Source organism: Apus apus, chromosome Z (genome assembly GCF_020740795.1).
Source record: "Apus apus isolate bApuApu2 chromosome Z, bApuApu2.pri.cur, whole genome shotgun sequence".
NCBI lineage: Eukaryota > Metazoa > Chordata > Aves > Apodiformes > Apodidae > Apus > Apus apus.
The window spans coordinates 26,624,199-26,637,038 of record NC_067312.1 but is presented as its reverse complement, the minus strand read 5'-3'; the positions used below and the strand labels follow the sequence as shown (position 1 = coordinate 26,637,038).

At 42.4% G+C, this 12,840-nt stretch overlaps 1 protein-coding gene across 2 annotated transcripts in view; it reads left to right on the top strand.

Annotated features, from left to right (window-relative positions):
- Nucleotides 1–490: 490 nt before the first annotated feature.
- The window catches only part of HEXB (hexosaminidase subunit beta), a 15,119-nt gene continuing 2,769 nt past the window's right edge, over nt 491–12,840 (top strand). Inside the window, exons 1-10 of one of the 2 annotated variants that reach the window (XM_051642988.1) lie at nt 491–829; nt 953–1,110; nt 3,820–3,885; nt 4,406–4,452; nt 4,669–4,779; nt 7,123–7,224; nt 8,714–8,843; nt 10,351–10,531; nt 11,567–11,653; nt 12,228–12,300. In XM_051642988.1, the coding sequence (XP_051498948.1) occupies nt 543–829; nt 953–1,110; nt 3,820–3,885; nt 4,406–4,452; nt 4,669–4,779; nt 7,123–7,224; nt 8,714–8,843; nt 10,351–10,531; nt 11,567–11,653; nt 12,228–12,300 (1,242 nt within the window). In that variant the 5' untranslated portion in view covers nt 491–542. Of the gene's footprint in view, nt 830–952; nt 1,111–3,819; nt 3,886–4,405; nt 4,453–4,668; nt 4,780–6,116; nt 6,136–7,122; nt 7,225–8,713; nt 8,844–10,350; nt 10,532–11,566; nt 11,654–12,227; nt 12,301–12,840 lie in introns of those variants that run through there. The other variant, XM_051642990.1, reaches the window with a different exon arrangement.

Here is a 12,840-nt window from a genome sequence, read left to right as displayed (position 1 = left end):
CCAACACTTCCCGACAGCGTTCCCAGACTTGCGCTGGGCTCCGTCGAAAGACCCAGCGCGCTCGGTTGGAGCCTGAAACACTGCGCTGCCACTCGGGGTTCTGCTTACTCACATCGTGTTCCGTGACACAGCCCGCAGGAAGCCCCTCAAAAAGTAATTTCTGCTGAGACTGACGGTGCTTTGTAACAGCAAAAGAGATGCGCTATTTTCCCTTCAGAAAAGGTATCCCAAATCAACCCCTTTCCCCGCAGAAATGGAGCTGCTCAACATTTCCCACCCAGGAACGCCTGCCTGCTCGTTCCTCCTTCCAGCGCTGTCAGGAGCCGAACCGCGCCAGGCCCGCAACAGGACGTGCCCGGTCCCGCCCGCCCAGCCCCTTCCCGGGCCCCTCCCGCAGGTCCCGCTCCCGGCCGGCAGGCGGCGCTGCAGGCGTTGGGGCGCGCTCCCGCGGCGGGTGCCCGCGGCCCGCCCCGGGATGGCAGAGGCGGGGCCGGGGCCGCGCTGCGCGGGCTGCCTGGTGGGGCCGGCAGAGCCGCCGCGCCATGGGCAGAGCCATGGGGCTGGTGGGGCTGCTGCTGGGGCTGTTCCTGGTGCCCGCCGTGCTGGTGAGCACCGGCCTCCGCCACGGCGCCCCGGGGAGCGAGCCCGAGCCGGACGAGTGGGGGGCGGCCTCGGAGCCCGACCCCGAGGACTCGCTGTGGCCCCTGCCGCAGCGGCTCCGCACGTCCCGCCGCCAGCTGCAGCTGCTCCCCGGCCGCTTCCAGCTGGTGCACGGCGCCGGCTCCTCGGCGGGGCCGGGCTGCGGGCTGCTGGAGGACGCGTTCCGCAGGTGGGGAGCGGCGGGGCCGGGGCCGGGGCCGGGGCCGGGGCGGGGGGAGGCGGTGCGGGCGGCGGCCCGGGGACCGGCAGTCGTTACTCCAGGGCCCCACCGGCGTCTGTGCTCCCCTGGCAGGTACTACGAGTACGTGTTCGGGGGGTCCCTCTGGCGGGAGCGGGGCTACAGGCCGCTGGGCGCCCGAGCGGAGCCCGAGCTCCGGCAGCTGCAGGTGGTGATCGAGTCCGGGGAGCCGGGCTGCCGCAGCTACCCGCACCTCGGCTCCAGCGAGGCCTGTGAGTACCGCGCTCCCTCCCTCCTTCGCGGCTTGTGCGGCGTCGCTAGCGCTTGTTTTCCCGGCGTGTGCCCGATCTGAAGTCAGCAGCGTGTCCTCTTGAGGAGCTAGAATTCATAGGCTCACTGGGGCGCTTGAGAACATTTCACGAGGGTGGCAGCTGAGAGGCAATGCTTGCTCTTCGTGCTGTGGGAAACGGCACCCCGCACGAATCCTGGAAGCTGGTTAGGAGCATAACGTCTGGTTTCTGCAGTTTATCTAGCTTTCGACTCATTTACGTGCTGCTATCCTTTCTAGTAGCTGTGATGAAGAATCAGAGGCGTTGTGCTTTGCTGTGCCTGATTGTGTATGGCAGAGCTACACGCAGGCAAGAGATCATCCGTTCAGCACAGGGTGTTGACTGAAGACTGGATTTGCTTATTCCTCTGTTGTCCTTAGCCCTGACTGCATTTGATTTGAAAGCTTCCTGCACTGGCTTGTGTACGTGGTATTCCTGCTTTTCCAGGAAAACCAGAAAGTGTTCAGTATTATAAATCCACATTCTTTCTATGACTACATACAAGACGGGAGTTAAAGACGTGATGGTTATATGGAATTTGCTCTGCTCTGCTTCTTTGACTGAAGTCTTGAGTGGAGAAGTGCTCTAAAATCAGGTCCTCATCACCAGAGAAGTTTCTTAACAGGAATAAGGATAAGTTGATAGTATTGCTTTTTGTCTTGGCAGGTTAGAACAGAATTCAATAAATCAAATTAATCTAGTTCTGTCTTGACATAATCTTCTGTACTAGGCAAGGTGGTTGTTTGGTATCCAGGATACAGATCCTTAGAAAAAGATCCTTTAATCTTAAGTCATACATCTGCAGCAGGATTAATTCCACCTGACTCGGGATAGAAAGTACTGATTTTAAATTTACTCAGGCTTTTTGTTAAATTTAGCCAAGTAGTGCAATTTTTGTGTGCAAGTTTATCAGACATTTCAATGCAAATGAGGTTTTGCTGCACAATTGGTAATGCTTTAGAAAATTTCTGCCACAGTCAGGTTATTATACTGCTTTACTGCTAGTTGAACTTTGAACTGGTTTGTGAACTTAAGGTTTTAACCAAAAGTGGTTCCTCTGTCTCGGCATCTGTCAGATCATGTGATTTTTAGGTTGCAGTCTTCAAAACAGTCAGGTTTTTTTCACTCTGCTGTAGGAAAGGAGTTTGCAGTTGCAAATAACATGGAGTTTTCCTGTGTAATAAGTTGAGCTCTCTATACTAAGCAACATTTTAATTTTCTGCTTCTGATGGGATAGCTTGTTCAGGGAACAAGTGCTGAAATATGCAGTTGTTAATCACTTGTTAACTGACCAGCTTGGCTCTTTTTCTTAATATAGTATAGATTAATTGGTGGCTATCCTATAGCATGTACAAGTTACTTGCCCTTCTCCCAGTTGGCTTCTGGCCTGCTTGTGTAAAAGGTTCCAAATAGCTGTACAAAGCTTGTTGTTCTGTGTTCATTTAAAGCATTATATATGTCCAGAAAATAACTTGCTGTCTTGGAAGTAAATCCCTGACTAAACTAGAGTTTACACCAGAAAGAACCAAGGAGATTGCAGTAGTCTTCTAAGTTCTCTCTTCTGACTCGGACCTTTGAGTTTATACAGCCTGTGCCTAGGTTAACATGGAGGCTTGAGGCACTTTCTTCATGTTGCTGAACTGCATTTCCCTGGTAGGTTAGACAAGTGTTTGAACTTGTCTAAGTATAATCTATTAAAATCTATAACCAGCTGCTCTTTCATATTGAGGCAGATCCAATAAATCATTGTACAGCAGTTTACCCCTCTGATTCTTTCTCTGCAACTTCACATGGGTGACTCTGGCCAGTTTATTACTGCTTTGATGTTTAAATATTAATGTAAAGATATAGATTTATAGATACAGTGTATTTTCATATGTGTAATATTTATACATACTTTAAAAAAAAAAATAACATTTTAAATATATTTGCTTATTCACTAACATTTGCTGAATGGCCTTTAATGGAAAAACAAATTTTTGCTACCTTTTTTTTTCCCCAGTAGTTTGTACTGTACTTAAGTACGTACTCAAGGAGAATTGTTATGGATACCTTCAGATACCATTCTTCAATGCACTTTTTTCTTCTCACTGCCCCTGTACATGTGAGAATTAGGTGGCGTGGGTTCAATGAATTTTTTTTCTTTGTAATTATTTCTTTACAGTAAGCACTTAACAATATTACTTGACAAGCTGTATCTCTAAAAAGGTATGTAAGCAAGATCCATATAAAAGGAAGATAAAAGGAGAAGTAAACTTTCACAGTTAGGTCTGGCTCATGTTACCCAACCCTTATCGCCTGTGTCTTAAACGAAAAAATATCATCTGGTATGTTTTAAATCAGTTGGGTTTGACTTGGCTGGATTTCTGGCTCATGTTACAATATTTGCCTTGTACAAATTGCCGTTATTAAGCACTATATTTGTTTTATCATCTTGCTGATTAGCTTTTGGCGCTCTGACTAGAAGCTTACATTATTTCAGGAGCATGTAAATTAAGAATAGCTGCACAGTGTCACAGTTACAAATGGCATTGGTTAGATTTCAGAAAACAAAGGGAGATAGGACAGTTGCAGAACTCTTTAATGCTTGTTGTAATTGTCCTGTCAAACCATGCCTTCTTGAGGAATAACTTCTTTTTTTCTTTTCTTTAGATCGCTTAACTGTAACTGAGCCTGTTGCTATACTGAAAGCAGCTGAGGTATGGGGTGCTTTAAGAGGTAAGCTGGTACTTTTCCCTATGTAGTTATTCTAGGCTTTCTGATCTACAGTGTGAACAAATTACTCTCTGACTACACCTAACCACACATGCTGGTCACATCACCAAAAAGACCATAATGCTGAAGTTTCAGTCTGCTCTTCTTGCTGGAATGTTAGTCTAAATAAGCAGATTTTTCGTACTGAATTAGAAACTTCACCATTTCCAGAAATTACAGGAATAGACTCATGACAAGACCAGAAATTCCTACCTTACTCTCAGTAAGTTGAACACTATTCAAGGATTAATTTGGTACAGCTGAGCTGTAGTGCTAATAGAAGGTTTGAATGGTTCTCCCTTCAGAATTTCTTTAAATGGGGTGCTCCAGGAATTGAGAAAACTGCACTAAAGAGAGAGAAACTGAGCTTACAAAGCATTCTTTCTAGCTGTGTGAATGCCTGTAAATAATTATGGTCCTGTTTTTAACTAAAACTTTAAGTACTGGGTTGTACTCCAGTTCCTTTTCTTCAATTTTTTTCCAGGTTTGGAAACCTTCAGCCAGTTGGTTCATGAAGATGACTATGGAAGTGTAAGTATAACTAATAACTAAAACCACAGTGCTTTATACAGACAACAACATTATTTCTTATGTGCTCTTCTAGAAACTGCAGATTTACTAGTTTCGTTAGGTGTTTTTTCAGAAATGATTCTTGGAAAGCTGTTAACAAAATGAAAACCAAGTATTTCCTGTTTGAAACGATCAATCTAAAATGGCAATTCTATTTTTTCAATCTTGTTCTCATAGTTCCTTATCAACGAATCTGAAATTGATGACTTCCCAAGATTTGCTCACAGAGGAATCTTGCTAGACACTTCAAGGCATTATTTGCCATTGAAATCTATTCTTACAAACCTGGTAAGTGGGCAGTTTTGTATCATTAACAATGAAGGCTTTTTGTTGTGTTTTCCCCCTGAAGTAGGTAGCAGCTGGAGCTGGTATGAAAGGAGAACCTGTCTCCTCTAGCTGACTCCTAAAAGGTCAGAGTGAACTTAGCTAAGTGAAGGTTAGAACATACACTGGAGAGGAACTCAGTGGGCAGACACAATGATTAGTGGACCTGTAAAGTAGGCTGGGATTTGTGGTACCCTAGGTTTTTTTATTGCCTGAACCAGCTCATGTATTTCTTGGAAGTGTGTTTTGAGACGTCTGACGTCACCTAGCAATGCATGGGAGATCTTGCAAATCCTGGCTTCAGTGCCAGTAACTGCAGGAAAATTTCAGCCTTTTCAGTAGCTAGGCTTTGGTAGTCCTTTCTTAGGCTGCTAAGAGCGAGCCATTAAGTAGTACAGAGCAAACAGGGAAATTGGAAGTTTTCATTGAAAGCTACTGATTTCTTGCCAATCAGAATTTTCTCCAAAATCTTAAGTAAGCACACTAAGAATTGCATACTGCCACCTTGATGGAAAGGTAGTTAATTTGTGTAATCACAGAAGCCAAAGCTTGAGTCTTCCTGTTTTGTACTCCCCCTTTCTATTGAAATGCTTGTAGCAGGGCCATTTGGTGGGTTGAAATGGAGATCATTTGAGTGGAGGAACATGAAGATCCAGTCTTGTCTCTGTCTTGCTTTTCCAAGATGAAATAATACTAGAAATATCCCTGCTATGTTGCAGAACTTTGTAGAGCAGGCTTAAGATGGTCAGGAAGAGAGTCTTAAGATGGACAGGCAAAACCAGTCTTAATTTCCAGGGTCCTCGTTGAACTATGATCAGAACTTGCCCCTCCATAAGTATTTACCACTTGTGTATACCTGTAAGATCAAGCCCTGTTCAGCAAGTGGTGTTTGTGTAGTGTTTTTTTGCAACTGAGGGTGCTTCAAAGACTCAAGTACTTTAGTCAGTACTTGTTGTCTTTTCTAAAAGAAGCAATGATATTCAAATAATAACTTGAGTTTTGAGACTTGCATTTCGAACCGTTTTTGTGTTGCTGTTCTGTTCTTTTTCCCTATGTCTGGGCCTCTTGATACTTTCCCAGAGCTACGTTTTATGCCATTTTGCTGGTTTAAGAACAAGTGTGCATTTCCTCCCACCTCTGTGCCTGCTTGAATCAAGGCTAACCTCATAAAAAGGCGCAGTAATCCTTTCCCTGACATGCAGTAATTAGATGCTTAAAGCAGCAGTTCAAGTATATTTCTTGTGTTCAGCTGCTGTACTCTATTTCCAGGAAGGGCATTGTCCTTGAGGAAGGAGTGGCTGAGGTGAAGGTCAGGAGACAGTAAGTTTCCAGAGATAATCTTTCCACAAAGAAAACTATAGAAATGCATGAAGTCATGTGGTAACTTAAAATACTGCTGTCTAATAAAACAGATGAGATAATTTGGGGAAATGGACAAGGTGTAAGTCTTCCTTTGGATTTGGTGGGAGTTCCTGAAGAGATTTTGCCACGTCTTTAAATACAGCTTGGTTAAAAAAAAAGAGGGGGAGGGGTAGAAATAATTGTGTTGTGGCAAGGGATTGGAAGCAACTGTTGTGCAATTACTCAGTTACATGTAGAGAGAGAGCACTTACTCCATCTGCTCGCAGCATGCAACACTGCTAGTGACTTAACAACTCGCATAACTCATGGTATGTGTGTAACTGTCTATCTGGAGTCATGATTCTAAATGTGTTAACATATACATTTATCTTCAAGTTCAAAAAAAGGGAAGTACTGGCACTGTAATGACTGAAAACATAAGGCGAACACTATCTTCTGTGGGAAAATGTGGTTCATTTTGCAAGCATTTGAAACTGATTCTGCAGAAGCCACTAGCAAGCAGGAGTGTTCTAAATACTAGGAAGTGCTCTCAAGCTGTTTAGTTTTCGAGTCCGAAGTATTTAGGTAGAAAAGTATCAGCTTTTCTGTAAGCTGAAATACCTGACGACACATGGAGAAATACTCAGATACGTTCTGAAATAGAAGAGGCTTGTAAGCCATTTATAGCAGTTCCTCTTCTGCCAGCCACTGTAGCATGATCAGATCAAGAGCATTTTGACAGGAGTGGGGCAGAGGAATGGAGCAGTAGTATAAACAGACTGGTGCATTTTGATGTATGCTTCTAGGATTTGGTGAAATATGCTATGCTTTTTCTTTGTTGTTTTCTTTTTTTATTAATTGTTGCAGTAGGCTTGCAGGATATCGTGGGACCACACCACCTTTTTTGCATAGGTTTTCTGTGAGAGTGAAGTGCTTAACTATACTGTATTGCAATGTTTCTTGCAGGATGCCATGGCTTTTAACAAGTTCAATGTTCTCCACTGGCATATAGTAGATGATCAGTCATTCCCTTACCAGAGTATTTCTTTCCCTGAGTTAAGTGACAAGGTGAGTAAACGTCACTGGAGCAGGGTGGGAAGGCAGAAATCTGTCATGTGTTTCGTGAGAATAAAATGCAGAGCCTACCCATAGATGAACACATCTTCTTTCACTGGAGCAGGGTGGGAAGGCAGAAATCTGTCATGTGTTTCATGAGAATAAAATGCAGAGCCTACCCATAGATGAACACATCTTCTTTCGCTGATTGTGAAACAGTACCAGAGGACTGGTAACCAACAAGTCCACATGTAGAATCCTACCTGAGAGTCTGTGGACCATGTTCAAGTCTTCCTTGGTGGTTGCATGGTGAATGATCTTCCTAACTTTTCTATGCACATCTGCTGGTGATCCTCAGTATTTGCAGGCCTTCAAGCAGTAATGGTGTGCAGACAGCCTGTTATGGTGAATACTACTTGAGTTTCTGTTGGTTTGTCAATTTAACTGGTAGTCTTTGTACCTTGCAGACAAATGTAAGGGAGTTACTTTGCCCTGAGATCTAGTGAACTTTACGAAATACGTGTATAGGACGTCCAGAAGTGAGAGGTTTTCCAAAACAAATTAAGTGCAATGTATCTGTTTATTTCCTGATTCTCAGCAGATACTGCTAATTAATGAAAACCATCATGAGGTTCTTGCTCAGCCACAGTAGAGTAGCAGCCAAATCAAGCATGAATAATGAAGTAGACTGAGCCTAAGCACAAGATTTGTGATTCTGTTTTAAAATGTTTACTAGAATTTGACTCTTCTGAAAATGATGTAGGAAGTGCTTGAGCAGATGCCATAAAGAAGTTTGTAATTATAAACACGCAGATGTTAGATAATGCAGTCAGATGGTTTTTCCTAATAATAACTGTGGAGTTCTGTCCTGTTCCTCACTCACAGCTGGAGAGAGGGAGATGGCCTTTGTCTCAATAGCCACCTTTTGGAAAGGCTTCTTGTTTAACATGGGGTTTTTTTAGCAACTCTGCTATGGAACCCATTTCCAGATAAATGGAAGCTTAAGGTGCTATTGTCAGGAGTCATGATACTTTTCTGGCATAGTTTGGCTCTTTGGCAAGCATCTGTTTTCACCAGACTGGATCATTTGTCACATTTTTTGGCTGTGGCAAATTCAGCATCACAAAACAAATGTGCCCGATGCTAAATCGGGCACTGTATCAAAACTGACAAACTGAAGTGTTGGAAGACAATTCTTTCTGACTTGGCAGAATTTTTCCATTAGTCTTGTATGTCATGTAACAAGGGCCCTATATTTCAGAACTAATGATGCAGAGATGGAGGGGATAACTAGCTTGCCTCTGTACTGAAGAGCTGAAAAATGTATCTTTCAAACATCTGATTAAATAGAACTCTTTTCTTTAGTAACTGAGAGCTAAGGAGGAAGGGGTGGTCTTCTCAGGAGATTTGTCTAGGTGTGGAAAAGGGTTTAATTATAACACTTTAATCCCAAATTTGCGAGCTGCGTTGTAAACTGTCTTTAAATATGAATACTTTACAGGGAGCATACACGTATAACCACGTCTATACTCCTGCTGATGTCCGTCTGGTGATTGAGTATGCCCGGCTCAGAGGCATCAGGGTTATACCAGAGTTTGATACCCCAGGACACACGCAGTCTTGGGGAAAAGGTATGTCCAAGGAACTGTTAATGGTTAAAAGATCATGGTAAGCGGGGTGTAGCAAGCAAATGAACTTGTTAAAAAGCAGCCTTTAAAATGCTTTGAAAGGTCCTTGATAAGAGGTAAGAAATGGGCAGACTCAGTGACAGTCATGACCTTTACATGCTAGAGGAAGTAAAGTGACTGGAGAAAGCTGACACTTGCTGTGCTGGACATGTGTGCAAAAGCAGATATATTCTGTCTGCCTGAGACGTCATGTTGTTGTTTACCTAGCCAGTGCTCTTGAGTTCAGAGTAATAAGGCTGTGGCTAGAAATAGTGAGCTGTCATCTCTAGAGTAGAGATTTTTGCTTTGAGAAGATTCTTTCCAAGTGCTTGATGTTTCTGTTATTACTAAAGTTGTAATCTGCCAGTGTACAAAACACAGCAAATGTGGCTGCTGCTTCACTCTCTGTATTCTGGGTTACAGAGTAATACTCTTGACAGAAAGTGCTTGAATCCTGAGAGTAGTGTAGCGGTGTTTGCATGTACTCAAGGACCAGGGAACTTTGTGACTTAATTCAAGGTGTAGTAAAGATTCTTGTAGTGATTCATAGCTTTGGCTTTAGCCATGGTGTGAGTCTTGTGCTCATTCTGTGCGGATGTGGTCATAATGTTGGAAGGTGCTTCTCACTAATTTAAAATGATGGGGAAAGGAAGCAGGCAAAAACTAAATTTGCTTTTTTTTTTTCCTTTTGTTAATGTGATGCCTATGAGCCAGTCCTGGCTTTGACTATAAACCTGGGTAGTTATACTTCATTTGCAGGAAAATTCAAGAAACTGAAGAGAAGTCTTAAGGGATAGGAGTAGGGTTGTTGAAGCAATCTACCACTCAGGCAATGAGGGAAATGTGCTCAAGAACCAAACAGACAGTCAGGAAGGTTCTGCTGCAACTATAGTTCACCGAATAAACTGAACGTGGGGATCTGCAACCTACATCAACTTTTTCCTGTTTTGTTGTCCTGGATCACGTTGTTTCAGATACCTTGTGCAGTGCTTAGTTTTGATGTCTTAGCCTTCCTTTCTTGTGTAGAGGTAAATTCCTAGCAGACTGAGGTAGGACATCTACCTTGAGTCATATACTTCCCACCTATTTAGGTGTTAACAAAAAAGAGTAATAAAAAAAGAGGCCTCTGGAGAATACTCATTAGATTTGGCTTTCTTCATAAATCCTTTAAAGCTTTTTCATTCAAGCAGTTACCTCAAAACTGTTTTCTAGGCGTAGTGACGTGTTCCAGAAATGAGCATGTGATAAATCATAAATCTGAAAGTCAAGAGTCCTGATTTCCAGATAGGAAGTACTTCAACCTTGGGCGAGTTGTTTTATTTCATACTACTTCTACTTGATTATACTTAGAATACATGAGCATTTAAGTAATGAATATTAGCCTTTTACATATGTGTAACTGCCTCTTCCTGCTAGCAAAGTTAGCATACCAACATGGAACTGAATATCCTGTATTAATTGTTTCTATTAGGTCAAAAAGATCTTCTCACCCCCTGTTACAGTGGACAACAGCCAACTGGGTCCTTTGGACCTGTAAATCCCATTTTGAATACAACTTATGACTTCATGACTAAATTCTTCAAAGAGATCAGCAGTGTATTTCCAGATGCATACATTCATTTGGGAGGAGATGAAGTGGACTTTGATTGTTGGTACGGTGACAGTTCAAAGAATAAACACCTAGTGCTTCTTGAACTTGCCTAAGCACGTCAGTTGTGGAACTCAGTTGCCTGAGACATTTTTCACTGCTTAACCCAGAGATCTCCACGGCTACTTCTCTATTTACAGGCAGAGCATTTGCAATCCTCAACAAGCAAGTGATGTGCAGAATTTTGCTTTGACTAGTAGTTTCACAAACACTGGATTTCTTTATGAAAATTAACCTGGCAGGAAGGAGATCTAGTATGGTAGAAAAGTACTATAGGAGAGAATCAATGTTTCAGTGTTGCATGTTAATGGAAAAGCAGTTATTTCCATTTATTTCTGCCTTCCAGAAAATCTGCTAACATTAACTATTACAGTATTGAACCTTGTGTGCTTGTATTAAAAGTACAGCATGTTTTAACAGAGTTCTTATTTTGCTTGTGGATTTTTAATATTTCAGAATCTCTCTGCTGGAATAACTAATAATACAGAATTTGGAGCAGATCTGGATGAGTGTTCAAATTGATCTAGTTAGTACTTGTGTATTCTCTTGAAACATCAAATCTCAATGCTCAGAATTTGCTTTAATTTTTAAAAAGAGAGAATATTTTTGATAAATGCTTTCTCATAAAAGTTTCATTTGGGGATGTTTTCCCAAATTCTTGATGTTACTCTGACCCATCCCCTGGTACTATGGCTGCTCAGTTTCCAGACCTGCTGGAAACCTTCCTACAAAACCCCAGAGAAGACAGGAACCCCAGAGCACTTAGGAGCTTGAGGCAGTCTGCCAGAGACTGCTTCAGAACAGGGGCTCCAGTACTACCAGAGAAACAGGACTATTTATTTCAGGTCTGGACACTGTTTCAAAACTACCCAAGCCACGTTAGCCTGCTGCTCCTGCCCTGTTGTGCATTCCAGGCTATGGCATGCCTAAGACATCAGCTAGTGTGCCCCTGCATAGGTGGAAATAGTTGGGAAATCTGGTTTAAAACACAACAAAATTATATATATTTTTTAAACTTGCTTTGTTGTTATTATTTAAGGAAATCCAACCCTGAAGTGAAGCAGTTTATGAAGAAGCAAGGATTTGGCTTTGACTATGCTAAGCTGGAATCTTACTATATTCAGAGGTATGTTGTTTTTTTAATTCTTGCTCAGCTTTTCACAGCCAGTATCTGGGGGTGGTGTTGAGGTGCAAATACCAAAGCTGATTTACATTTGCCTGTATCATTTTCAGAAATTGTTGTGTATTGAGGACTACACATGGTTTTATTTTATTACACTGAATGTAAAGTTTACAGCTTTAAAAAGTGAGACACAGATGTGTAGGCTAGTGCTACACACTGAATGTTTTGGTTTTCTGCTGTGTGCTGTAATGTCAGCATACAGGGTGGGGAGGAAAAGTCCTAAGGTTTTTTCAGCCATTTTACTTCTCTCATTCTTAAATAACATGGATTTAGACACCTAAGTTGCTGGTAGTTCTGAAAATCAGTTTGTGTTACTGTACGTGTGTATCCTTATGCATGGGAGAACCTGCTCTTGGAGGCAGAGCACTGAAGGCCAAACCTAGGGAAAACTGGTTTTCCTTGGTCCCCTATGCAGTGCTGGAAAAGGCTTGATGTGCCTTAGGGCACATGTGTGGGTGCTTTGTGTGTCTGTACTGTCACTGAAGTTCACAAACATGGTCTTATTTCTAAATTCTAGGATTTTGGACATTGTTTCTTCCTATAACAAAGGATACATGGTCTGGCAAGAAGTGTTTGATAACAGAGCGCAGGTAAGATGGGAAAATAAATAAGATGATAATGCGTAATGGCGCGATTTTGTGGGAGGTTTCCAAAGTAGACTAATAAGCAGTTGTGGTTGTGTCTCTTTAAGAGTTAAAGCTAATCTGCAGACTTGAGCAGGTTTCCCCAGGTTTGGGGCCTGCCTTGAAACTACCATTTATTGAACATGTAAAATAAGTGGAACAGAAACACCACCACTGAAGTGCTTTCTAAAGGTGAACACAGATAACATAATATGTTTTAGAGCATTAGAGTAAAGGATAGGGAAGTTTCTATGAGTCTTCAGATAACTTTTTTCTCACATAATGTGTGTGTATAGTGTACTAATACCAGGTGCTCAGCTTTTCTGATAACTGCTGCAGGTAGGAACCCTCTTAGGGCCTTAATTTTCTATAGTATAACGTAGGCTTCGGTCTAGTGTGAACTCTAAAACTAGCAAAGATTAATCAGTTTTAGACTGGGGGAAAGGGCAAGAAGTATCTTCCGAAGTGCTCCATTTCTAAACAAAATACCCCCCTCCCATTCTTGAA